The sequence below is a fragment of the Athalia rosae genome, chromosome 1 (assembly GCF_917208135.1).
Source record: "Athalia rosae chromosome 1, iyAthRosa1.1, whole genome shotgun sequence".
Lineage (NCBI taxonomy): Eukaryota > Metazoa > Arthropoda > Insecta > Hymenoptera > Athaliidae > Athalia > Athalia rosae.
The window spans coordinates 3066190-3091499 of record NC_064026.1 but is presented as its reverse complement, the minus strand read 5'-3'; the positions used below and the strand labels follow the sequence as shown (position 1 = coordinate 3091499).

General features: G+C 38.8%; 2 protein-coding genes across 8 annotated transcripts; one reads left to right on the top strand and one right to left on the bottom strand.

Moving 5' to 3' along the window:
- Positions 1-15: 15 nt before the first annotated feature.
- LOC105690771 (helicase SWR1-like) lies at positions 16-17339 on the top strand. 7 transcript variants are annotated; one of them, XM_048656396.1, is made up of 5 exons: positions 16-185; positions 275-400; positions 4984-5107; positions 11858-11977; positions 13997-17339. In XM_048656396.1, exons 3-5 carry the CDS (start codon positions 4991-4993, stop codon positions 15221-15223), a joined length of 1464 nt encoding a protein of 487 aa, XP_048512353.1. In that variant the 5' UTR covers positions 16-185; positions 275-400; positions 4984-4990; the 3' UTR covers positions 15224-17339. The 7 variants fall into 7 exon arrangements, with proteins under 7 accessions (XP_048512353.1, XP_048512361.1, XP_048512355.1 ...); XM_048656404.1 differs by having other exon boundaries at positions 26-161; XM_048656398.1 differs by having other exon boundaries at positions 63-185; positions 256-400.
- Positions 17340-20112: 2773 nt separating this feature from the next.
- On the bottom strand, positions 20113-24969 carry LOC105690814 (heat shock 70 kDa protein cognate 5). The gene is made up of 11 exons (XM_012408925.3): positions 24725-24969; positions 24363-24424; positions 23987-24132; positions 23778-23901; positions 23378-23686; positions 23076-23238; positions 22446-22902; positions 21932-22228; positions 21660-21847; positions 21322-21462; positions 20113-21247 (listed from the first exon to the last, which is right to left on the bottom strand). The coding sequence occupies exons 1-11, from the start codon at positions 24815-24817 to the stop codon at positions 21155-21157; spliced, it is 2073 nt and encodes a 690-aa protein (XP_012264348.2). The 5' UTR covers positions 24818-24969; the 3' UTR covers positions 20113-21154.
- Positions 24970-25310: the final 341 nt, after the last annotated feature.

Genomic DNA, 25310 nt, shown 5'->3' with positions numbered 1-25310 from the left:
CCAAACTCGTGGCTGACTGGCACCCCTGTTTTAGACGAAAGACAAGAGGGAGGGTGCAGCTGGCCAAAGGGACGAGAAGGACGAGACACGACCAGTGGTGGGAAAGAGGTAGAGGAGGTCACGAAGCGAAACCCTCCTATACCCGTATAATATCCACATAGGTATATCACACGACTTGCGTATAGGTATATATATAATCTATCTACAAATATACATAGCTGCGCCGCCAAATTTCTCTCTCAATTTCTATCTCAGTCTCTCCCACGGTTGTTAGGGACTGCAGAACGACGTGCGGCGGGCGATTGTTACCGGACGTGGATCGATGCGACGCTGGAGAAGAAGCTGCAGGCTTGCGACGCCGACGCCGGTCCCGTAGTAGCTGGAAATTCGCTTCGTTTGTGTGCGTGGTTTTCACGTATTTTATATTCCTATTCCGCACACCTATAGATTTGATTTTATGTACATCTATATAGTAGCACATATATATGCGAATCCATTCTTTCATATCTTCTTGTCCGTTTCTTCGCTTTTATATCTCACCTGCTATTCCATTTCATCAGCTTAGCGGTATCATCAATTGTCTCCTTTCAAGAGAAATTATAAGAAATTTAATAGACTGTAGAGATGATTAGCGAAAGGAAGGTCGATTCTTCAACGTTGCAGATCGCTTGACAACCCATTGTCGGATTATTCAGATCGAAATAATTGTCTGCAATTGTTATTCCTAAACAATGATTATATTCTTTTTGACATTTTTCTGAACTTTTTATCTGCAATTCAACCTGCTGATTCAGAATCGCATGTATATCCACTAGAGGGAAATTATATTTCAATGAAGAACAACGATTCCATGTACAGATCGGTTTAATAAAATAATTCAATCAATTGAGACTGGTAAAATTACAATTATCGTAGCACTATGTATAATCAATTGAGGAAAAAGAGTGAATTATTATACAAACTATCGCACGACACACGATATATATTTACAAAGGACGAGCTTTAATTATCATGGTATTTTGATTAAAAAAATAATTGACGTATACGTTTAACAAGGTGAGTACAATTATTTGCAACCGATAAAAAAAAAAAAGAAATTCAAACAATTATTTTTCGTAAAATTTGTCAATTTCGTGAGATTTGAGGTCTGTTCTTGTTTTTTTTTTTTTTTTCTTCTTATTGTCAACGAGAAATCGGAGTGCGGTGTATGGAATGCATATCCGAATGGAGTAGCTATAAGGTTAAAAATATGAAAGATACTGGCGCAGAGATGTACAATACATACCTACGAAGATGCAGAGAATCCCAGAAATAAAGGGAAATGTTAAAGTAGCGGAAGCGCAGGCGTTCGAAATGTGTCTGCAGTGTGGGGTGCGCTTCTGCGCCCTAATATTCTACGCCTGGAGGACTCCGGGGGTAGGCAGAGGAGGTCAGGGGCGACAGTGCGGGTCCTGGGGGCGGCGCGGGCGCGTGGGTCCGTTGTAACAACCCCTAAATGCGACTGTCGGGACGTGGATTTAGTCGGGTTGTTCTCGAGTGATAGTCAAGCGCGTTTCCGTCTCGCTCGCTCGCCCGCCGTCTATCGTACAGCCTGAAATAAAAGGGAAATAAACAAAAAGAAAACAAAGATAATATAAGATAATCAAATAAAAAAAAAAGTAAGAAATAAATTCAGAAAGAAACCAAAAATACAATAATCTCCCCAAACCTTCTACCCCCCCTAATCACGCGCTGATTCTTGTATATTAGACATACTTATATTTCACAAGGGGACAAATATCGCCGGACCGCATATTCCCATCTCACGCGCTAACGCACCTTTTAATCTCAGGTAAATCGATAGCTCGTATACATTTTTTTTTTTTTTTCTGATTGAGTGAATTTTTTATTTAAAAATATTACAATTACAGATAATCTTTATCAATATTGTGAATATATATGTACGTATGATTAATTGGGTGTACAGTAATAATTTTCTCTCGTGCACCGCAACGTTACAACTTTGCGGTAGCCTATACATCGACGTGATCACGCTTTTATCGCAACTGTCGCGCACTGGTATGTGAACTCAACTATTTACAACTTTGAAAAAAAAAAAAATAAATAAATAAATAAATAAAATTACTTCTTGACAGTCAGCCTACCGTACCAGCTGTTCCGTATGACCGTACGAAACCGATACGTTGATCTCACGAGTCGCGATGATGAAAAATTATTTTACTATTGGAAAAATTGAGGCGATCAAAAAATCGCCGCGAACATATACGCCTGAGTTAAATTTCAATTATTCGTCATCGACGCTATCAAAATGGTAGAAATATTCCAAGTTTTGATATCGTGAAATGGTGATGAGCCGGCTTTTCTACGCTGCATTGGAGAGCATTATTTCACCAACTTTATACATATACAATAGCTGAATTACATCAGTTTTGGAGCGGCAGGTTATTCACTACTATCATAATTTGTTATCGTCGTTTACTTAATTAGCGAAATTGCACACCGATTTGAATATGAAGCTCTAAACTACGTTATGTGTACACATATATGATTGTAATTGAGAGAACGGATAGGCGGACACGTAGGTGTATCATACGTACGTACGTGAAACGGTAAAGTATAGTTTGATCAATTAATTCCGTCTAGATTTGAAACACGGATAACCCGGGGGTGGATTATCATTCGAACAAAAATAATACGCCCCCGTACCACAGAGTTTCGAATACACAAAAGGAGACACTTTTCCAACAATTAAATCACTCCGAAGTTTCATGTACTATACAATGTAAATGAGATTGATAATACGCTATTCCATGATTATCAGAATTCGTAGAGACAGACGATGTTGAAAAAAAAATAAAAAAAAAAGCTCTGGGTTATACTTAGCCACGAAATCGGTAGGAGGAATAAAAATCCTTCCATGCACGGTTGTGTTGAAATAATTATTCGGTAAAAATCGTACGTTCGTCGAGCTGCGTTCACGGGGAATTCTCATCCCCCGTAGACTGGGGTGCTGCACGCGCTGGTGGTCGGTTGCGTGGGGTTCGCGGCGTTCCACGGTCTCAATTCTCCCTCCGAAGGCGCACATTTTCCGCAAAGGTTAGAGAGACTGTACTTCGAATCAATAGGCGCTTAGAACAGATGTTAGACGCGACGCTATATACATCATGCAAGCTATAGGGACAGAAAATGCACGTGATAAACTTTCCAAACCCGGGAAGATTGGGAAAATCGTCGTTTCACCTGTGCACACACATTATTATACACACGCGCGGTTACCTCGGCTACACGTCATTTGTAACGCCTCGATAACTTCGACATTTTTTTTTTTTTTTTATTTATCGCAATTCGTTGATTATCGTCAATCGAGAGTAATTGCAATTGCGAACAACTGCGACGATGAAGCACTAAAGCCAGTTTCGACGAGGTGACCAGCACAAGATCTTCAACGAACATGACGAATTTCTACCATATTTTTATCTCTTTCCAAACTACTGATTCAGTTCGTACGAATCTGCATAATCGTTAGTATAGTTTTATCGAAAAGCTCGAAGGGTCACTCGACTCACTAGCCCGCAAACGGCTGTAATTTAAGGAACCTTGTTTTATAACGGGTGGCGTTTTTTCACATCTGTTCTTTCATTAATTCATCATGCTAGTTGTATCTGTTTGATTTCTTTTTTGGATCACATTATACGATCGTTTCTACCAGTTATTTCTTTGTCACTTTCATTTTGCATTCCTTGCCTTCCCGGGTTTTTTTTTTTTTTTTTTAACCCGTTTTGTAGACGAGCGACGAACCCGATTTTAAGATCTTTTAGTTATACAAGTATCGGTATACGGCGGGTATCATACGGTAGCTCCGTTCGGCTACCCTCCGAATCATCTTGTTGGTAATGTTTTAAATCCTCTTTGCGCACCATCAAGTAAAACCTTATCCGAGTTTCGTAAGTACCGGAAATTTCCCCTTACTTCGCGTCGCATCGGAAGCCCTAAATGTTACGAACGTTAAAAATCTCATTCCTATATAATATTCTCAACGTTATTCTGATATACGATAAATTTTTGGTTCGATCGTTCCCCGATCCCGGTATAAATCGCGGGTGATAAATTTGAGAAATTTTTATAGAAAAAAAAAACAAAAAAAAAAAAAAAAACAAACCAATGTACATCATTTTTCGTCATTGCGCTGCAACGCAACTGCAGTCGTGTGGTATTCCGCGATTAATTTTTGCAACGACGACGACGACGACGACACGAGCTTCGTTACCCCGACGTGTTCACACGGCACTCGACGATCGGTATAAAGCGGAAAAGCGGTGACGGAATCAAGTGTAACACGTGAGGACGTTATTGTATTACACATTTTCAATATTCTTCACTTTGCGTCTCCGTTTTTTCCTTACATCTCCCTTTCTCTAATTTTTCTCTTTTTCATCCCCTAACGAGAAATGATTTTTAACGAGATACGATGTGAACGTCGGCGGGAAAATTCGTTACCTATATATATATCCGATTAAAACCACGATTATCTCACTAATAGGTACCGACAAGCGTCTTTTAAGCGGTATACGTGTATCTCGAAATTTATACAGGTACGAGTAATGGACGAGGAAAAGTTTGTTACTCAGTGTCGGGAAACTGACATCTCCCTGCTTCCAATGACGAGCCTACAATGTAGGCGCATTACGCGTACAAAAAAAGAGCAGGCGCGCCACGAAGCGTTTCCAATCGAAACGGAACAATTAGTCGGATGCGATGTGGAGCACTACTCGCCCGATTTTACGTCGCAATTATACAAAAACTCTCGAAAACTAGGTTGTCCGTTGTCTGTCGATTCTTGGGTGGGCTCGAAATTCTTTAATTGAAAATTCATTGTCATTCTCGAGACCGAGGGTCAGAAGTTTGTCGGAAGAATATCGTTCGACTTCGGTTTATTTATTTATTTTCATTTTTCATGCTTTATTTTTTTTTCCCTCAATAAAGCGGAAGTATGGAGTGCCCTGAGGAGGCGGTCCAGGAACAAGGTCGAAACTTCCGATTACTCTCTCCCGAAGAACTACCCGAGCTGTTGGATTTCCTCACCGGATATCTTCCCGAATCTCTTAAGGTAGGATTCAATATTTTTATCCAAACATAATTGGAGAATTGTCACACGCCATTATCCGAAACTGTAAATGAATAATCTTCAGCTGAAAATACATACGTCAGTCATATAGCGCCGATGAAATATCCAACTCCGGGATATCGATCACTTAATTGCTTCATTTAATTCCGACCGATCGGAATCTACGATTCACGCGACACATCGGTGTGACAAAACTTATAACCATCGGGGAGGGTATGGATATATTTACCGTATCATCGAAACGATCAATTCCGGTCGTCTTTCGGCGAGGAACATTTATACGAGTATCAAATTTTCTCGCGTCTATATTAAGCTTATACTTTATTCATGAATTTTTTCATTATCGTACCCTACGACCTATAGAGGTGTATAGGCGTCGAAAGGTACGTACGTCCGATTTAATAACATTCATTTTTGCAAACGTATCGAATTGATGCCGCGAATATGGATCAAATTTTTTTTCCCCTTTTTTTTCATTCCATCAAATTGCGTACAACGTGCTAATACCATTTCAGTCAGTCACAGCGTTTTTTCGAGTTTTACAAACTGGCTCAAACCGAAAAACAATTTTGGTTACGAATTCGATCGAAATTGATGATCGACGTCGGTGAAAACCGTGCCAAATAACCGACCCTCAACGGAATCAGAATATTCGAAAAAAAAATATAAAAAACGAGGTTCGCGAACGTCGAGCTGGTTGATTTTTTTTTTTTTGGTTTTTTTTTTTTTTTTTTTTTTTAGGACGGGGGAATAGCGAGGAGATTCCTGCTCCTGAATACGAACCACGAAATTATACATAGGTACAGGTCCGCCAAATATTTGTGAACAATGTCGCGAGGAGAGCGGAGAAAATAGAAAGAAGAGAAATCGAATACGGAAAGAATAATGAGTGGGATGAAGATGAGAAGATCCTCGAGCCAGCTCTGCAGGGCTCGGGGAGATATAGCGAATAGCGATTAGCTAAGCCGTTCGGCAAAACAACAAGCCAATTGAAAATGTCCCCAAAATCTGGGTCAACTAATGCTTTTATTACGTCGACGTGTCCTTTCTTAACGGCTCTACGTACCCCTCTCCACCCCCCTTTTTCTCGCCCGCGTTAAATCGCGTTAATTAAATACACCCAACCTAGATTATACGCGATTTATACATTTATTTTATACGAAATAAAGCGAGAAAAATGTGAGCAACTGCTGCAGCGCGAAAAAATTGTACGACGTTATCTCGATGAATTTTATTCAGATGTTTTCTCCCGACTCCGTATTTTTCAAAAAAGCCCGTTAATTTGACTGAAAAATCATCGAGCAACGCGGAGTCGGAAATTCAATGAGATTTTCATTCGAATGCATTTCGCTGTCGACTTGAATAGCGCATTCGGATTCCCGAGCTCAAAAGACGTTGGAAAAAAAAAAAAAATTGTCGATTTTTGGCATCAAAATCGAAAAAAATCCGACTTCAGCAGCGAACTAAACGTGGAAACCCATTTTTTACCACCATAACACAACGACACGTAATGCTAACAGACACGTGTTTCCAGACTAATCGATATAACAGAAACTGCAATGTAGAACTCTCGATGGCTTATATTTTATGGATGTTAAAAAAAAATAAATAAAATATAGAGAAAGGTACACCTATGGTAGCGTGTTTTGCCGTGCAACGTGTTTTCATAAGATAATAATATAACTTTATTAATGACGTAGAATAATATGGTAGAGAAAGAGATGGAGAGATTGATCGTTTATAATATATTCTTTAACGATATTGAGGTGCGTGATAAATTTTATCCGTGGCTAGAAATCTAAACTGCTGCACATTCAACGCGGAGAAAAATGGTAATCGATCATTGACGTGTAACGCATATACAGTTGGATTTCAGCTCTTTGAAAGAATTTTTTATTCGACGAACAATCAAAATTGAGAAATGGAATTGCGGACGGATCAACGATACGTTTTTTTCCCAACGACAATTCCTTTCGATCGTTACACGTCCGCGTTTCGACGTTAATCGGAGGCCCTAAATCCCGCGAACGTCGCGACGGTTTCAACAACCGATTTTATTATCTAATAATTTTTCTCACCTACATTATAATCCTGAAAGATGTAATTCCGCTCGAGTCGTCGAATTCTGAACGTACACCACGTCGGGTATATGTTACATACAATATTGTGATTTGTGGACGGTCAGCTGTCGTTGGCATCAGCTATTTCGCTGTACGGCTTCGGATCGGACTATACCAGCTCGGTAGACTCTATGGACTGTGACATAGTTGGAAATATATCAAAACCCCCCCCCCCCCCGATGTACCGGCCCCATATTCACGAATCCTCGGAAACCGAAATTCCGAGTGGCCTCAACAGGGACGTCGGGGACGGACGGGATTTTGAATGATCTTTTAAAGACAGAAATTTTCCCGCTGCGTACCGCGATCCGGGTCGTATACCATCGGAGGATGTAGGTCACCGCAATGCCGTGTCTTTCTGCCCGACATTGGTGCGTCTTTTCAAGGTCACCGCTCACCGAAGACCTCGTCTTCGGCTATTGTTCCCGCCGCGAAAAGAGGTGCGAAAACGGAAAAACCGCCGGCGTTGCTGCTTATACGTTTGCAGCTCGAAGATGAGAAAAACGAGCTTGATTATAATATCTCGTCTTGAAATTATTATTTTTCTTTTTTCCCTTCTTTGTTCGGAACTCGACCGTATTAATAATCCCATAAATTTTATTTGCGGGATTAAGAAGTTTCAGCCACAAAAAATCGTCTCCTTTGCTTTACGCTTTTTCAGCTGCCTTCTTTCGTTTTCCTTCTTTTTTTCCATCCCCCCGAATACGGGGAGTTTGTCAGTTTCAAGTGTACGATAAAAAAAAAAAAAAAAACAAGAGGCGTACCTCAAATGTACAAAAAAACGGTTGGAAAGTTTTAGGGGTTGATTTCTCGAATTTAAATAAAATCATAATTAACCTTACAAACAATATAGCGAAGGATAAAAATCATTTGAAGGAATATCCGAGCGGTTTAAGATTGCAATTGTGTTAACCGCAAGTGTAGATCATGCCTCATGAAATATTCAGTTGAGGAAGTTTATTTCGTTGCGTAAATTGCATAGCGGCGCAGAGGGAAATGCATTTGACGTGAATACATATTATGCAAAGTATGACTCGTCGTCGGGGAAGACGACGAGCATAAAATAAAGGACACGGACAGATAATCCCCGCATCTTTGCAAAGAATTTTACGCAAGACGATAATTTAGAATAATTCAAGAGACGGGGGCAATAGCTGGGATTTATTGTTACACGGTGGTATCGTATTTATCGATGTATTTGAAAAATGACGAATAAAATGAGTTTTATCGACGGGTATCGGGTTCAACTTGTTTAAAATAAATGGGTATAACATCGTGCGGATCGGGTAGTGCAGGTCGTAAGAGATGGGAGAGCTAAAATAGCTCGAAAACCGTATAAGTTTAACTTTTACAGTTTCCAAACATGCAAACTTCATTGATTAACGTGACGATAAAAAATGTTTACGTGCATTCAAATTGACCTTGACCCTCGGGGTCTCTCTTTCTCTCCTCCCTATTATGCCATCACGTGATAAACTACATACGTATTATATATATATACAGTTCGTTTATAGCGATAAACTGCAATACCGCGTAGGAATGCAATTTTAGCGATAAAATTGACGTCTCCTTTGAATGTTAAACCTATTTCATCCATATAATTTACGTCTACACTAATTCATCGTCGTTTCGCCAACACGTACGTACAAACGCACGTCTTTGATGTGGGTAACATTTCTAGACACACCGAGCGCAATTTTCAACCCCGGCATATATATATATGTATAATTAATAGGACTTTCGCAACATTTTGCGCGATAAAAAAAAAAAAAAGGATAGATTCCTTACAGACCTCGTATCGGAACCCAATTTTATTAAGAGCTTTTCTCACCCACGTCAAACGAATTCCCGACTAGGCGACGTTGCTTGTTTCGGAGGCGAATTAGTTTTAAATGAAATGCAAATTAGTCTTGCGTAAATGAACTTCCGAAGCTCATATATATATATATACATATATATGTACACGTGAAAATTTTCGGTCAAAAGGTACATCGCGTACGAAAGGGTGAATTATAAAGCCAAAAATTGTACACGTATACAGGAGGAGGAGGGGTAATAACCCTGAAGGAAGTTTTCGTTGTTTTAGCCGCAGGGAAATCGATTCCCAAACTCTGCAAGACGTTGCGAAACGTGGGTACATGCTCGCGTACGCGACTCACTCATACTTGTACGTACGTGAGATTTTCGCGTGTGCACCCGTTCTTCGTAATACAATATAATGACCTTGACCTTTGCGACGATCGTTCGTCGTCTCCTGTACGCTACTCGAAGTGAATTATACCGAGATAAAAAAAATACACCTCCATAGCTACACCTGTATTATCCGTATACGAAACTTCCGCAACGCGCAAAAAAGATATATATTTTTTTTTTTTCCTCACCGCGAGTACGGAAAGTCGGCGCGTCCGCCTCGGAATACCCACCCGGTCTGACCTCACCGCGGACTCACTACTTGAAAAATTCACTCCGCCCGCCGTCGCGCTTGTCTCTTTCGTCGCGCGTTCTTCGAACGTTTACGGGTTACCTTTAATTTACTACAACGGCCAACGATTCGGGACACGCGATTCCGGGGTGGACGAAAAGTTTAGATGCGTGAACAATAGTTGTGAAATACGTACGTTTCGAAAGTTTATTGAAATTTTTCAGCGTTACGATTAACGGGGGGGGGGAAAAAGTTTTCGATACGCGGAGGGAATCTGTGGAGCGTTGACGTTGACGCAATCGCTACAGGTACAACAGGCTAGGTAATTTATCGCCCTGATTAATAAGGAAATGTGTTCGGAATTTCACCTGCGCCTTTTACAATCAGTCGATTACCCCGAGGGTTACACCTGCTCGTATACGTTGTACTCCGTACCTCCGTACCCGTATCTTTGCCAAAGTCAAACTACCTTTTGTTCGCCGTGTTTGCCGAGGCAAAGCACGGAATTGTCGAGAGCTTGCAATGCTCTTGCAGTTGCAACGTGCAACACCGGTATAGTGTGTCGCGTGTTTTCTTACGTACGTACAATACCGCGACCTATCGCTCCGGGCTTTCGATGTAGTCATCCGTTACGAGCGTAAGAAATTCAACGTCGATTGATCTTTGATTTATTCAAACCCCCGATAGACAAGGTGCGTCGTGATGTACGGTGACGATTTTTTTCATAAACAAAATTGGATACGAGCGGTTTTATCGTGTTCGTTATTATTATTCGTCGTCGATCGATAAATTGGATGGAACGAACTTTTTTTTTTTTTTTTAAGATAAATTCTTTCATTCTCGATCTGTGGAAATTTTTCCGGCTGATTTTTTTTCTCCGGTAATTGGGTATTCGATATCTGAAAAAGGCGCGGTTCTTACGATACTTATGCTTGAGTAAACTTCGCTTATCATTTAATGATACGAAGTTAAACAGACACAGCGATAATTTCAACTGCCAACAGCGATGACGATCGAACTGTAATTAAAAAATAACACAATAATAAGGAAAGTTACTTATTGGCACTTTATTGCGGAAGATGGAGTCGATCCGATCTCAGTCTAGAAAAAAGCAAAAAAAAAAAACATTAAAAACACAATTCATTGAAATTGAAAGTTTATTCTTTCTCCTAACATCGATTCTATGCCAATTTTATTTTCAGCCAAGTTTAAACATTCCTATCGATCGGTCACAGTATGAAATTAACTTTGATGAAATTAATTAGAAAAATAAAGTAAAATAACAATGAAGAAAAGAGCTTTCGAAACTTCTGCAGAACGACTTCAAAGAGTAATTCAATTTATACAACAATAATGACGATGATAATAAGAATAATAATAATAATAATCATAATTCAAGGGCCGATACTGCAGCTGTACGAAACTTTCATTTTCACTCGGGGATCGTAATTAGCACGATAAATTAATTTTTTCATACCTCACCGACGAATGTGCAGGTTACGGAGAGAGAGAGAGAAAAAAAAATAAAAAAAAAATGGAACTACCTCGACAAGAGGGTTGAAAAAACATATCTATTAATAAAATTAAAACTCACAAAGTGAAATCTGGGCTTACACATTCTTTTAGGTGCTTCGAAGGTTTCCGGTAAAGTACAATAGTCAGACGGTATAGCGGTAAAACGATTATTTCATGTAGAATACACGTAGGTGTGCGATGTATATTCGCGGAGCTTAAGCGTACGACGTTTAAAGTTGGCGAAGAAAAAGGTAAGAGATGGTACAGGGATTAGTTCTTGAAACTCGAGTTCCGCCGTCTGGAGGATGGCCCGGGGCTCGCATCAGGATCCCACAGAGCCCATTTTGTCAACGAGAAAAGAACCCCCCGAATACACGGCGCGACGTGCCTTCTGGCTGAATTCTCCAGTGTTTAGGTCAAACCCCGATATTGCGTCGTAGCCGGCGTGTAGCCGCTGTTCCGCCTTCGAAGAAAACGTTACACTATTTTACCGGGAGAAATTGATTCCGCAAAATCGGAACGGAACGTGAGCGGAATTTAATATCACCGGGCCGCAGATTCGTTAATTAGCGTTTCGTCTGGCGCATTTTTCCGTGCTCTTTCACCGTGTAATTTGTTTTCTCTCAGCTGAATGGACGAGTGCTAATTCTGGTTGGTTGGTTATCTGTGCCGTAGTTTCATCAAACCCTGCTGACGTACCTGGAGGAAAGAGTTTGGGAATTTCATTTTTACGTGGCCAACGGGTGGCCGAAACTTTCCCCCATCTGCCTTCACTTCCCGGGAATGACGTTGTCCGTAAGTATACTGCAGCTGAAAATGTACATTATGTTGAACAAAAGTGAACATGGTGACGAAACAGCGCGTTGAAAAAACGATCCTGTTACCCGTTCCAAAATTCCGTTTCAATGTCTCGTTTTCTTCCGGAACTGACTATCAGGTCAGCGTCGCCTGCATTCCCGAAATTAGAATACACGTGGCCGTATGAAGGTGTTCGGATTTTGGAAACTATTTCCATGCCTGTTATTTCTGATTTTTTTTCGGTTAACTCCAACGGGGGGCAGTTGATGAATGCAGGGTATTTTCGATCTTCAATCGCTCTCGGGTTGCGCTATTTGAATGTATGAACTGCACCGCGCGCGCTTCGTCGCTCCATTGGTGATTGGCAATCACCTCAAACGAGGCTTATCCCTCTTTTTCCACCTCACGCCGTACCGGGATGAATAGTTTCCATTTTCGAGTAGTTCGAGTTCCGAGAAAAGTAAAATTTCTAAATTTCGATGAAACTATTGTTTTTAGGTCAACCTGTATCAACGTCGCGGGTATACCTGTATCAACAATTTATCGAAGTCTATATATATATATATACAGGACAGGGGGTGCTGGAATGACCCGTGGCCACTTCATTTCTTTGGCCTCAAAAAAAGCACCAGTCGTAGTTTTATCCGATTGTCAAAAGCCTTGAGTGTAATCGGTATTAAGTACTTAAAATTTAGCCTGCGTCAGACCTTCCACGTGATTCATTTCCAATGAATGACGATGTTGAGAAATTTCGAAGAAACACAAAAACTCCGCGTATTCTTTCTCCGATTGCCAATTTATAAGTTCAAAGTAAACGGCACTAGTTCTGGGCGGAACGCTAAAGGGTATAATAACCGCGATGGACCGACCGATCGCGTGCATAAGAAAGCAGAAAGAAAAAGAGAGGAAATAAAAAGAGCTCGGTAAAAAAAAAGGAAACAGTCACCGATACGGAGAGCTGTACGCGGATGGTGAAAATTACCGGAGTCAAAACTCACCATTCCGAACACGAACGCGATCGCGTTGGTATACATATGTGTGTATGTGGGGTTGGTCTCAAGAGGAGTCGCACGAAGGCACAGGATGACGCGGCACGATGCCCCACATCCCAGTCTGGCTCCTGGCCAACATCTCGCGAAACTAAAGCTCCCCGTTTCGCCCTCCCATATCCGCAGAGCCTGCACCCATTTTCACCACCAACATCCCCCCCTCCCCCCCCAATCGTCAACGACGGTGCTTTAAACTTTGTACTTTCACCGAGAATTTCGCCGATTCGTTATACTAGCTTCCGATAATTGCCGATCCTTGTTTACTGAATTATAGAATTTTCCAATTACGATTCTTCCTTTTATTTCATTTGTCCTTTTTGTTTTTTTTTCCGTTCGTCGGAAATTCGCTGGTACGATGATAAATTTTATTCGCGATACACGCGGGGTTGCGCAGATATTTTTCAAGGGTGTAATAATCACCCGCTCGACGAGCCACTCTTGATTTAATTCCTCTTTTCGCGGTAGAAAATGTTCCGAGTATTTCCCCGTGTAAAATGTTATAACGCCGCAACGCCCGGAGAGTTTAAAATCGATAAAAATACACGAGCAACCCGTTCGAACGTCTATCGAATCATGATATACAGCTGCCAATTTGGTAGATCGAGATGCGCGGCGAGAGGAAGAATTTTCCTTTGCTTGTATACACAGCAGATGTTTCGAATCGCTCTAGAAACATAGAGCTAGAGACTCGATCAACGCAACGTACGTCATAACGCCATTATATCACCCTTAACGCGACAATTGAACTTTTCACAATCGAACGAGAGCCCTTTGAAAATAGCTTTTGCGTCGGCGTCGTTCGTTTTCCCCAATCGAGAAGCAAAAAAAACAAAGAACGAATTAAATTTTCATTCTACAAACGTGAAGTTTTCTCTAACGTCAAAAAGAATCGCGCGTTACGTGAAAGTATCATGACGCAATCGTACGAAAATTTGTTATTTCCTAATTCTTCTCCCTTCGATTTCAGCCGCACGGTCTGCCCTACGAAAGCGTCGGCGTATTTTGTCCCGGCGATCGTTTGGACCTGTTGGAACTTTTGCGGAGCGAAGATATTTTGGTGGATTGGTCGCGTCCTCTCTACATAAACTTCACCCATTGCGACATAGTCGACGAGTTGGTTCGCCTTTACGGCGATACGGGAACGGTAGAACGTGTATTGGGTGATATTTGGGCCTGCGAGGAACCGGAGAAAACGATGCAAATAGAAGACGAATTAATAGAAGGCGAGGTGGACGTGAGGGTGCAACCACTGAGGGCGGAACACGCGGAGGGAATTCACGAATTGTATCCGGCGAACGACATGGAATGTCACGAGGTCTTCCTGCGTTTGATAAAGACGTTGCCGGCGGCGGGAGTATTCGCCGGCGATCGTCTGGCCGCGTGGATGGTGCAGTCTTATTACGGGGCGATGTTTTCCATGCAGACGAGACCGGAGTATCGAAGAAAAGGATACGGTACTAAATTGGCGAGATATTTGACGAAGGCGGTCGCTGACAGGGGTTACAATCCGTTCGTGGTTATCAGGCCGGAGAACGAGGCGAGTCAAAGTCTCTACAAAAAATTAGGATTCAGAAAACTTTATCAAACGGTCCGAGCGACATTTACACCGGAAGGTTGGCAGGAGCCTGAATTAGAAGAATCCAATGAAATCCTGAGAGATAACTTAGAGAACGCCGTTAGACAATTGAAACAAAGAGTAATAGAGGCAATTCAGGACGAGAAGGATCAAGCTCTCCGCTGCAAAGAAACAACGGTGGACGACGAAGAAGATGAGAACGAAAATGAAAATGAAGCGGTGAGCATCACCAGTGACCTTGGCGAAAGTACGACCGGGGTGACGATAGGAAGCGATCCTCTGGAGTCGCCGGGAGATTCGTCGCGGCCGTATTTTCAACATATTTGCAATTCGAAAGACGACGTCCTCCCCAGTAGCGACGACAACCGCGTGATCCACGAAAAATATGCTTCCGAGGAAGATGTTGACCCCGGAGCTTCGGACGACGAGCCTAAGGTATTGCTTAACGGTGACCGACGAATCGAACACGAAGACAAAGATTCTTCGGTAGGGGTGGAAGCTGAGGTGGAGGAGTTAGAAGTTGAAGTCACCGAGGACAAGGAAATTATTTGCGCACCTTCGGTAGAGGATAGCAACGAAGGTGACGGCGGAACAGAGTCCAGCGGTTGTAGGAACTAATTATTCAATTATGTACAATAATAATAATAATAATAATAATAATAACAATAATAACAATGACGAAAATAATATTAATAATATATTATACGGTATAGTAACCTCGTTTCGACGCACGCGATCTATATACGATTTGAGATAAATGAAAAAAACTTTAAAGAATTAAGACGAAAAGAGAAAAAACCTTAAAATTAATTATTATTATTACAAAAATAATAATAGTAATGATAATAATAAGAATAATAATAACAATTATTATTACAGTAATAAAAAGAAAAATGTCCTAGACTTTAACGTACTATACATATACATATGCCCCGTGCTTGCTTGACACACGCGATAGAAGCAGGATAGAAAAAATTGCGAAAGAAAAATTTCTTCAAAATATAAGCTATGACGATGACGACGTATAAAAATGTATAAGTTAAGACTTTCGAAAAAATGAAAAGAAAACAAAAAAAGTTGAATTAATAATAATGACAAAATAAGAAAGAAAGAGAAGTACAACTGTATACATCTTTCAACGGAATCAACGTATACCATAAATATGAATAAATATTTTGAGTTCGTGCGAAATAATGAAAAATTTTCAATCATTATTAATATTATTATGTACAACTGGTATTGTTATTATTACTATTATCATTATTATTGCGCGTGGAGTGGCATACGCTCCTCATATCATATGTGTATCATATTGTAAGTGTAGGGATTGAAAATTTCCAAAAATTAGAAAACCAAGGCAAAAAAAAGTAAAGAAACACCGATGGATACGACGGGAGAATGACAGACGCGGTAAAGATACGAATGTAAAATTTCGGGGAATAATAATCGCGAGTGACACGTGGATCGTTGAAGTTACTTATAAACCGTGCTGTCGAACGGTGGGGTGAAGTAATCGTAACAGCGGTACAGTCCGACCGCGTAGCAACGTGATTCGAAAATTTCTATAACGAACAATGGCTGTACAGCACGCAAGAACGCACTGCAGTGTCTGACCCCGTTGTAGAGATGTCGAATTATACAATAATAGTGCGCGGGGCACATTAAGGATAACAATTACGCGCGACGGGTCCCGCCTTTGTCCAAACCCATCTCGCCACCTGCAGCTGAGTAATTTATTGTACATATTTTCATCGCGGTATTTTTCAAAAAACAAAAAAAAAAAAAACAAACGCTGAAAGAAAATAAAAATTGCAACAAAAAAAATATAAAATAAAAAAAAAAAAATAACATATAACAACAAACTTGGCACAATGCTCAACGCAATTATTATCACATTCGATATATAAAATAGGTATATATATATAGCATATGTGTACCTATAACAATAATACGTAATAATATATCTTCAGTTTCGCACGAAATCAACTACATATTCTACTTTCGTATTATGTATATTACGAATAATTATACATATAAATAAATTACTGATTAACCAAAAGCAAAAAAAAATATGCATACATATATCTCAAATTTACCGCGCAGAGGGAGCCCCACCGCCCTGGATTGAATGTCCGTACTTGTAAGTTAAAATAGAACAAAAAAAAAAAAAACGTGATGAAATCGACAAATTTAAGAGAGGAAAAAAAATATCCAATGAAATGATAGATCAACAAGTCCGTTAGTTGTATTAGATAGGATAGGTAGGAACTTGTGTAATTTTTTTCTACGTTTTTAGCAATATAAGAAAAAGAAAAAATAAAAAATGAACAAATAGTAATGGTATTGTATAGAATGACTAATAGCGATGTAAAGTAACTCGAAAAGATTGACTGCGCAGTTAAGGAAAGGGGCCAGAGACGATGAAAAAAAAAAAAATGTTCTTTTTTTTTCTTTTCGGAAAAAGAAATATGAAAAGTGGGGTGGGGTGGGGGGCACTATTGGGGGCTCCTCGAAGGCCTCCGTACTTATTTTAAAATTATCGGGGGCCAGCTGTGATACTACCTAACTCAAAGAACCTTACAAAAGCTCTAGTAAAATTAATGTACCAAAAAATAAAGAAAAAAATTAAAGATAACAAAAAAAAGAACAAAAAAAAAAAAATATTAAACGAAATAAAAAATCTTAGTCTATACGATAATAGCGAAACGATTAAAATGAGAATTGAACAAAAAATTTCGCCGTTCTTGCTGTAGGTGTGTCAATATATAGATATATAATGTACATACATATAATCACATTATGTATATGTATATATACGTAAATTATTTATAAATCCTTGAACTTTGATATTCAGCCAACGTGACGCGATTATATAATGTAAAATATAATATATATAGCTTGATAACAAACATCAGGACACATAGACATTATATGATCATCACCTGCAGAAATTGTACAAAATTATGTGCAGAGTAAAAAGTATAGTAATTAATATATAATTAATTGTATAGTCAGGTCAGCCCCGAAGGCGAGTAAAAGAGGTTCATTGAAATTTATACAATAATACATATGTATGCATAATATAAAATTATATCCAAAAATGATTAATGTGGTGATTACGAAAAGACTTAATTGTTAAATATATATTTTATACGAATTAAAAATTAATGCTTAGAAACAAAACATTTTTGGTATTGTATATGTATGATATACATACATGTATATACATTATACATACCCCATATATGCCTACATACCTATTACACGCGTCACTCTTAATACTTATAGTTTATAGTTTTTTAATACCTTCAAAATATTTATGTACATCGTAAGTATAGGTCATGTAATGACATGTCTGTAAACATGTAGCGGATGCAGCAAATGCAATTGAACAACATCAAATAATATCGTACCTCGAAAGTCCAGAGCTTTCCGTAACCACCATAATAACATAACACATTGCAACACCTGATCCCCCTATTGCAATTATGCGGTTTATTCATTATACACCCCCTTCTCCAATTGTTGCATTAGTTTTATCGGGCAAACGAGCTTAATATTTGAACGAACAAAAAATTAAACAAGAGCAAAAAATATAAAAAACGGAAGAAAAATACAAATAGAAGACAAACAAATAAAACGCAACTAATATGTACGTGCAAAAGCCCACCGCACAATTTCTAATTGATAATGATAATGATAATGATAATGATAATAATAATAATAAAAATAAGGATAACGACGGCGACATTGATAAAAGTAATAATAATAATAACAATAATGATAATGAAAATGGTAATTATTATTCTTGTCAAAACTAACATAAATATTATAGTATATCTAAAATTTGCTTCGATTGACTAATCTTATTTTCGATAGACTCATAACGCGCCACTTCTTGGTTCCAGAATCTTGATTTTGTTTATTGAGATTTTGGTAATTCAGAAGTGTATCGCAGTGATATATCCATATATACCTATATATTATATACCTATATTGTAATAATATTGTATACTGCATTTAGAAAACCGAGTATTCCAATTTGCAGAAAACTTTTCAAGATAAAAAAAAATTTATGTGACATCAGGGAAGAACGGTTGGAACAAAAAAAATATACATAAGTAAATTGAAAATTGAGGATAAAAAAAAAAAGAAGAAAATTCACATGAAAAAAAAATCATCAACGAAGTAACTTAATAAATATCAAGGACTAAAAAGTTATTGAGGATCTGTACTATATAAGCTGGCTATTATAGTGAGCGAGAAATTTAGTGCTTAATTTAACGGTTTCCTTGCGATTACGCCTAATACAAATGGATGATGGAAAAAAAGAAACCAAGAAAAGAAAAGAAAAAAGAATATCAATCACCTTACTCACCTATACGACTTATGTAAATATATTCTTCCTCTATATCCGCTTGCTCTCTATCTCTTCCTCACACGTTGCTTTCCAAGCAACGCGCTCACCATCCCTAAAAATTAAGGATTCGAGTCCTAAAAATATCATGTTTTCCTCTGATAGAAAAAATAAGATAATAAATAATTAGGAAAAATTAATACATAAAAACGAGAGGAGCAAATCTTGGAAGTATATAACGTAGTAAAATGTGTCAATTCGTAATTAATACATACATATTTATAGCTATAAATTGAAAAATCTACTCCAGCGTTTTTTTTATTGCGTTAATTTTTTTTAACAGAGAAAAACATGAATGCCGAATAAACTTTTGCTCCGATCCCTTTAAAACTTGAGACCATTTGTGGACAAATCGAACCGCACAAATTTTTCCGTTTCTCAATTATTTTTTTGTCAAAAATTGTTATCGTAGAATATTGCTAAGCGATGAAAAAAAAGACTTGTGAACATATTTATTATACACCGTATCGATTTACGAGCGGATCTCGCTATTGTTTAATAGATATAGACGTGAAGAAGCTACAGCAAATTTGATATTAAGCTTCAGATCAAATATCGCTCGATAAATGAGACATCCGATATCCGGGAGTCCGAAAATAGAAAATTCAATAGTAGAGCTATACGTAGTTATACGTACCTCGAATCTGCTTGGATTGTGAGAATTCGTTTTTCCACATAATTTGCTTCAACGAACAAAATTACTGTCAATATAAATCTTACTAAAATACCTTATGTTCCTTGTGGTCAATCAAAGGTCTCTAGTGAACACACCTTATCCCAAATATGCTTCCCGCCTACTTCGTAGGCTCACCATCGAATGACTATAATGAATCAATAAATACCAATTACAAACAATTCGCGTGTATTGATTATACGACGTCAAGAATGTATTGGTAGGTATTTTGAATGCAGTTTTTATTTACCTTAAATTTTTTTTTCAATCTCGAGCTAAAGAATCGGGCTTACTTGGGCTGAAATACAGAGCAATTTTCAGCATTTCAAGGTTTCGTCTCCATTACTCAGGTGACACGTTATTACTCAACATATCACAGTCGGATTATAAAAAAAGTTGTATAGTAACAAGACTATATTATATTCAAACTTGATGAAAAGTTAAACACTTTATTGATGAACTCAACATAACATGAAAATTACGATGCGATAAGATTTTGTGGGTCGAAATAAAAAAAGAGAATTCTGATTATAGTTTAGCTTCTACAATAAAGGTAATAATAATTCTTATAATATTCCATATATTTTGTTGGTTTTGTGTTCATTCTTATTTAATACGTCGCTAATCTATGACTCATTTTCTCCTCATCGCACTTTGTTTTTTTCTCCAACTACTCTCCCATTTACACTGGGTAAGGGTGCCTCTAGTGAATGTATGAAATATATCAAATAATAACTATCTTGCCGGCAATATCAACACTGGATTCACATAAAATAACGCTAAATGTTGCGTTAGGTAATGAGAATGACGTCAGCCGGCCGTTCAAAGGTTTGACAACATATCAGCGCCAACCGATATAACTGTCCCACCCTCAAGAACACACGTCATAATAACATTATGTACACAATTTACATGAAAATTTTCTGTTATGATCGCACGTATACTGGATTATTTTCTTTATGTATATAATAACATATATATGAAATATGCTTAATATTATAGGTGTTTTCCTGTAATAGTAAAATACGATTCAACAGACGACTTATGCTGTGACAATAGTTAGTCGATTAATTTATTCGTTAATCAATAGTTGACGTTTCTGGAAAGATTTTGAAAGTTCGACTCGTCGAACCAGGTAACTTAACTTCTTTTACAGCGAAAGTCTTCTATTTACTGTTACTCGGGGAAATGCATCTTCGTCAACTCTACAAGCGCAACGTCACTGCGTAGCTTCGTGTCCTGTGGTCAAGAAAACTATGACGCGCTAGCATCTCTACCTGCCACTACCTACTACCGATGGAACATCGCAAAAACAAGAGCTACCTACCCAAATAATCTACAAAGAAGGACGACTAATCTGCCTGTTTTTTTTTTCAGTTTCATGTGTAGTGGTTTGAATGTAAGTGAATGTGGCAGCCCAGAGATCGTTTTGGGTCCATTTGTACTTAGATTATTCATATTAATTCTTTTCTTCCTTCTTCTTTTCCTCCTCGCCCTCCTGCTGGCTGCTCTGGTCGCTGCTACCGCTGCTCGATTCACGTTCAGCGGCCATCTAAGTTTTGTTAAAATAAGATGTGAGAAATCACGTGTTTGTTGGTTTTTCAACAATGACAATTTGACTCTTACCTTCTTGTACGCCATTTCGAAGAGCTTCAGACTCGCTTGTTGAAGTTCGTTCGTTTGTTTTTTGATCTCTTCTGGGTCCGTATCGTCCTTGTTTGCCAATGTCTCCCTAACCTTTGCTACCTGTTCCTTCAGCTTCTCGCACTGTAAATAATAATTTCAAAGAATCGTTGAGGCTGTTCTCTGAACTTGGCAATTAAGACATATTGATTATAATTAATCTCAGTTAAGTGTGTCCACATGTCAGCTTTGAGAGACGAAAAATATTGACATCATAGATTGGTATTACATGAAATAATTGCCTTCGATCTACCTAAAACTTTTACAAAAAAGTTACTCACCTCTTCGGCAGGCAACTGAGACTTGAATTCCTCCATCTTTGATTCTGTGTCGTGCATGATACCTTCAGCTTGATTGACAGCCTCAACTCGGTCCTTCTTGACTCTGTCTTCCTTGGCGTATTGCTCTGCTTTCTTGACCATGTTTTCGATTTCGTCCTTGCTTAGACCACCGCTGGATTGGATAACGACTAGGGATCACAAGATTAATTTTTTTGTTATTTTATCGATACGAAAATTCGAACTTCATAGGTCTGGCTCCGAATAGAACTTACTTTGTTGTTCTTTTCCAGTGCCCTTATCTCTGGCTGACACGTGAACGATACCGTTTGCGTCAATGTCAAAGGTGACTTCAATCTGAGGTACGCCTCTCGGCGCTGGTGGGATTCCGACGAGTGTAAACTGACCAAGAAGTTTGTTGTCTCCTGCCATTTCTCTTTCTCCTTGATGTACCTTAATTTCTACTTGAGTTTGGCCATCAGCTGCCGTCGAGAATACTTGACTCTTCTTAGTTGGGATTGTAGTGTTACGAGAAATTAATCTTGTGAAAACTCCGCCAAGAGTTTCGATACCTGAACAATACAGAAAAAGGATAGGTAACAAATTCTGTATAAATTACCGCACAAGAAGCAGAAAAATGAAAAATAAATATCAGGTATCTCGTTATCCTCATTTTAAAATCGGAGAGAAGATTAGTTACAAAGCATCATCTAGTAGACATTGAATAATTATTTGAAAAATATAAGCAACTCATATTCGGTAACTGGCAGAAATATGTTACAAACTTACCCAGAGAAAGAGGAGTAACGTCTAGGAGAAGGACGTCAGTGACATCACCCGCAAGTACACCACCCTGTACAGCGGCACCAACCGCGACAGCTTCATCAGGGTTTACAGCCTTTGAAGGCTGTTTGCCAAAGATTTCTTGTACAGTCTGTTGAACCTTGGGCATTCTGGTCATACCTCCGACCAACAGGACTTCTCCGATATCAGACTTTGATACTTCTGCGTCGGACAAAGCTTTCTTGCAAGGCTGCAACGTTCGCTTAATTAAATCTCCAACGAGACTCTCGAATTTGCTTCGAGAAAGCTTTAGGTTTAAATGTTTAGGTCCGCTAGAATCCATAGTCAGGTAAGGTAAGTTCACGTCAGTTTGACTGGAGCTAGACAATTCGATTTTTGCTTTCTCCGCTGCTTCTTTAAGACGCTGCATGGCCATTGCGTCCTTAGTCACATCAAGTCCTTGCTGTAATATAAAGATATGTAGTTGATTGTGGGTACATTGTAAGTGTGTAACTTGCGTGATTTTACAATACAGCAGCTGTGTCTGTGTCAAGAATGTTATCAAGTTCAAGAACAGCATTGGAAGTTGGGTGATTTATTCCAATTTTGTTGCCCTAAATATATTATGATACTCACATCTTTTTTAAACTCTGCGACGAGGTAATTCACTAGTGCATTATCGAAGTCTTCACCACCCAGGAATGTGTCTCCGTTGGTGGATTTGACTTCAAAAACTCCCTTCTGGATTTCCAGAATAGAAACGTCGAAGGTACCACCACCCAAATCATACACAGCAATGCTGAAAATGAATGAATAGTAGATTAAATGATCTGTTCGAATCAAGATTAAAATTCATGGAAATCGGAATTAGTCAGATATATTAGTTTACATGTAACGGGATGATTAAATATAAAATTTGGTTTGGGACATAAACTCACATTTTGTCTTCAGTCTTGTCCATGCCATAAGCCAATGCAGCTGCAGTGGGTTCGTTGATAACCCTAAGTACATTGAGGCCAGCAATTTGTCCAGCATCTTTAGTTGCCTGTCTCTGTGAGTCATTGAAGTAAGCAGGTACTGTAACTACGGCATTCTTAACAGGTGTGTTCAAATACGCTTCCGCTGTTTCTTTCATTTTCATCAGTACGAATGCTCCAATTTGACTGGGTGAATACATTTTACCATCTCCACCCTGGACCCAGGCATCTCCATTGGAGGCGCGGACGATTTTGTACGAAACAGATTTCCTGAAAATAAATTAGAAGAACATTGAGCTATTGATCAGAAAGATCCAAAATACATCAATAATAGTGTTTTCAAGTTTTCTTTGACACTCACATGTCTTTTTTGACTTCTGCATCTTCGAATCTACGACCAATCAAACGTTTGGTGGCATAAAAAGTATTGGAAGAGTTAGTGACAGCCTGACGTTTTGCCGGCATACCAACCAGGCGTTCTCCATCTAAATAAGATAGTAGTAGTGAGATGTCAGGACGAAGTTATTCAGAATTAACAGAATGATGCAATAAAGGCAATTGTTAACAAACCTTTGGTGAACGCAACATATGATGGAGTTGTGCGAGAACCTTCAGCATTTTCGATGACCTTAGCTTGTTTTCCTTCCATTACAGCTACGCAGGAAAATGTTGTACCAAGATCAATACCGATTACAGCACCTTTCACACCTTCGGATCTACAATGGAAAAGTAGCAAGAAATCATAAGTTTGTTATAACAATGACTGATAATGGTCCACTCCATTAATTTAGGGCAATAATCTCTGGCTGTTAAAATGTGATCTTTGACACATGAGTATGTTGCACAAAAGTTACATAATAAGAAAAAGTAGAATCCACAAATCCGTTCATAGTTTCCCGATGACAATAAAAAAAATTTATAAGATCTCAAGAAATATCCAACTCACTTATATCTGTACTGATGAAGATCACTTTGCCTTTGGGCCATGGACATCGTTGGTGCAGCAGCCTGAGAAAAATTTTTTTTATGTAAAGGCAGAATTTCGGGAACATGCCGGCTTGGAAAGAGGGCCGATTAATATAGTACGCCGGCATATTACGTTGTAATGGGACTCAAAAAAAAAATATAGAACAAGTAAAAATGGGAACAATTATTGATCCTTGGAGGTTCTGTTGAATAGATCTTCTTCGGAAGAACTAATACACCATAGAAACTAATGAGGTATCTTGCGTACGCACAAAGTAGAGGACAACGCGGTTAAAGGCAGGGCCACGGAAATTAGGCAGCGAAATAAGTTGAAATACTCACATTTTTAATGATCGTACTGAAGTTTTGTTTCCTCGTAATGTCTGAAACAACTCCTGTACACCCTCGACTCAATAATCTTGCTGCGGTCAACATTTTAAACCGTATTTCGGTGTAAAAATTACTCGAAAGACGAAGATCTGAACTTCACGTGTAGTGATGCAACTCCCGTAAAGACTGTCGCGCAAGCTCTATACGCACTTCGCGTTATTCCGATTCACAATATGGCGTTCTTTACCCTTGAGATCCAATCGTTGCACTGTTACTGAAGAATTATCCAATCCTGGTATTTATATGCCCCCCACTCATCGTGAATAAGCACGATCCATCCGGAATGTTCTACAAAATTCGGTCATTATCCCTCCTAATTTTGCAAAATAACTATCCAATGCATCCCTGAAAAAAATTGGAAATTGTCTCAAAGAGTGTCTGCCAGGCTGATGTTAATTTTCACGCACTTTTCAATTATGAATAAGCAATCAATGATCACAGGATGAGCATGGCGGAGGAAACAGAATCTACGCAAGCGTCAACTTAGATTGAGCGGCGAAAATCGAATTTTTGGGTTTTTGAAACTGCATGATGTAAC

Excerpts from the sequence above, each read along its gene's own strand:
- LOC105690814 (XM_012408925.3), bottom strand. The coding sequence starts at position 24,817 with ATGTTGACCGCAGCAAGATTATTGAGTCGAGGGTGTACAGGAGTTGTT. Across the intron at positions 22,229-22,445 it reads CGTTACTCCTCTTTCTCTGG|GTATCGAAACTCTTGGCGGA; the intron begins GTAAGTTTGTAA and ends TGTATTGTTCAG. Across the intron at positions 21,848-21,931 it reads CACTGGAAAAGAACAACAAA|TCGTTATCCAATCCAGCGGT; the intron begins GTAAGTTCTATT and ends TGTGATCCCTAG.
- LOC105690771 (XM_048656396.1), top strand. The coding sequence starts at position 4,991 with ATGGAGTGCCCTGAGGAGGCGGTCCAGGAACAAGGTCGAAACTTCCGA. Across the intron at positions 5,108-11,857 it reads ATCTTCCCGAATCTCTTAAG|TTTCATCAAACCCTGCTGAC; the intron begins GTAGGATTCAAT and ends TCTGTGCCGTAG. Across the intron at positions 11,978-13,996 it reads TCCCGGGAATGACGTTGTCC|CCGCACGGTCTGCCCTACGA; the intron begins GTAAGTATACTG and ends CTTCGATTTCAG.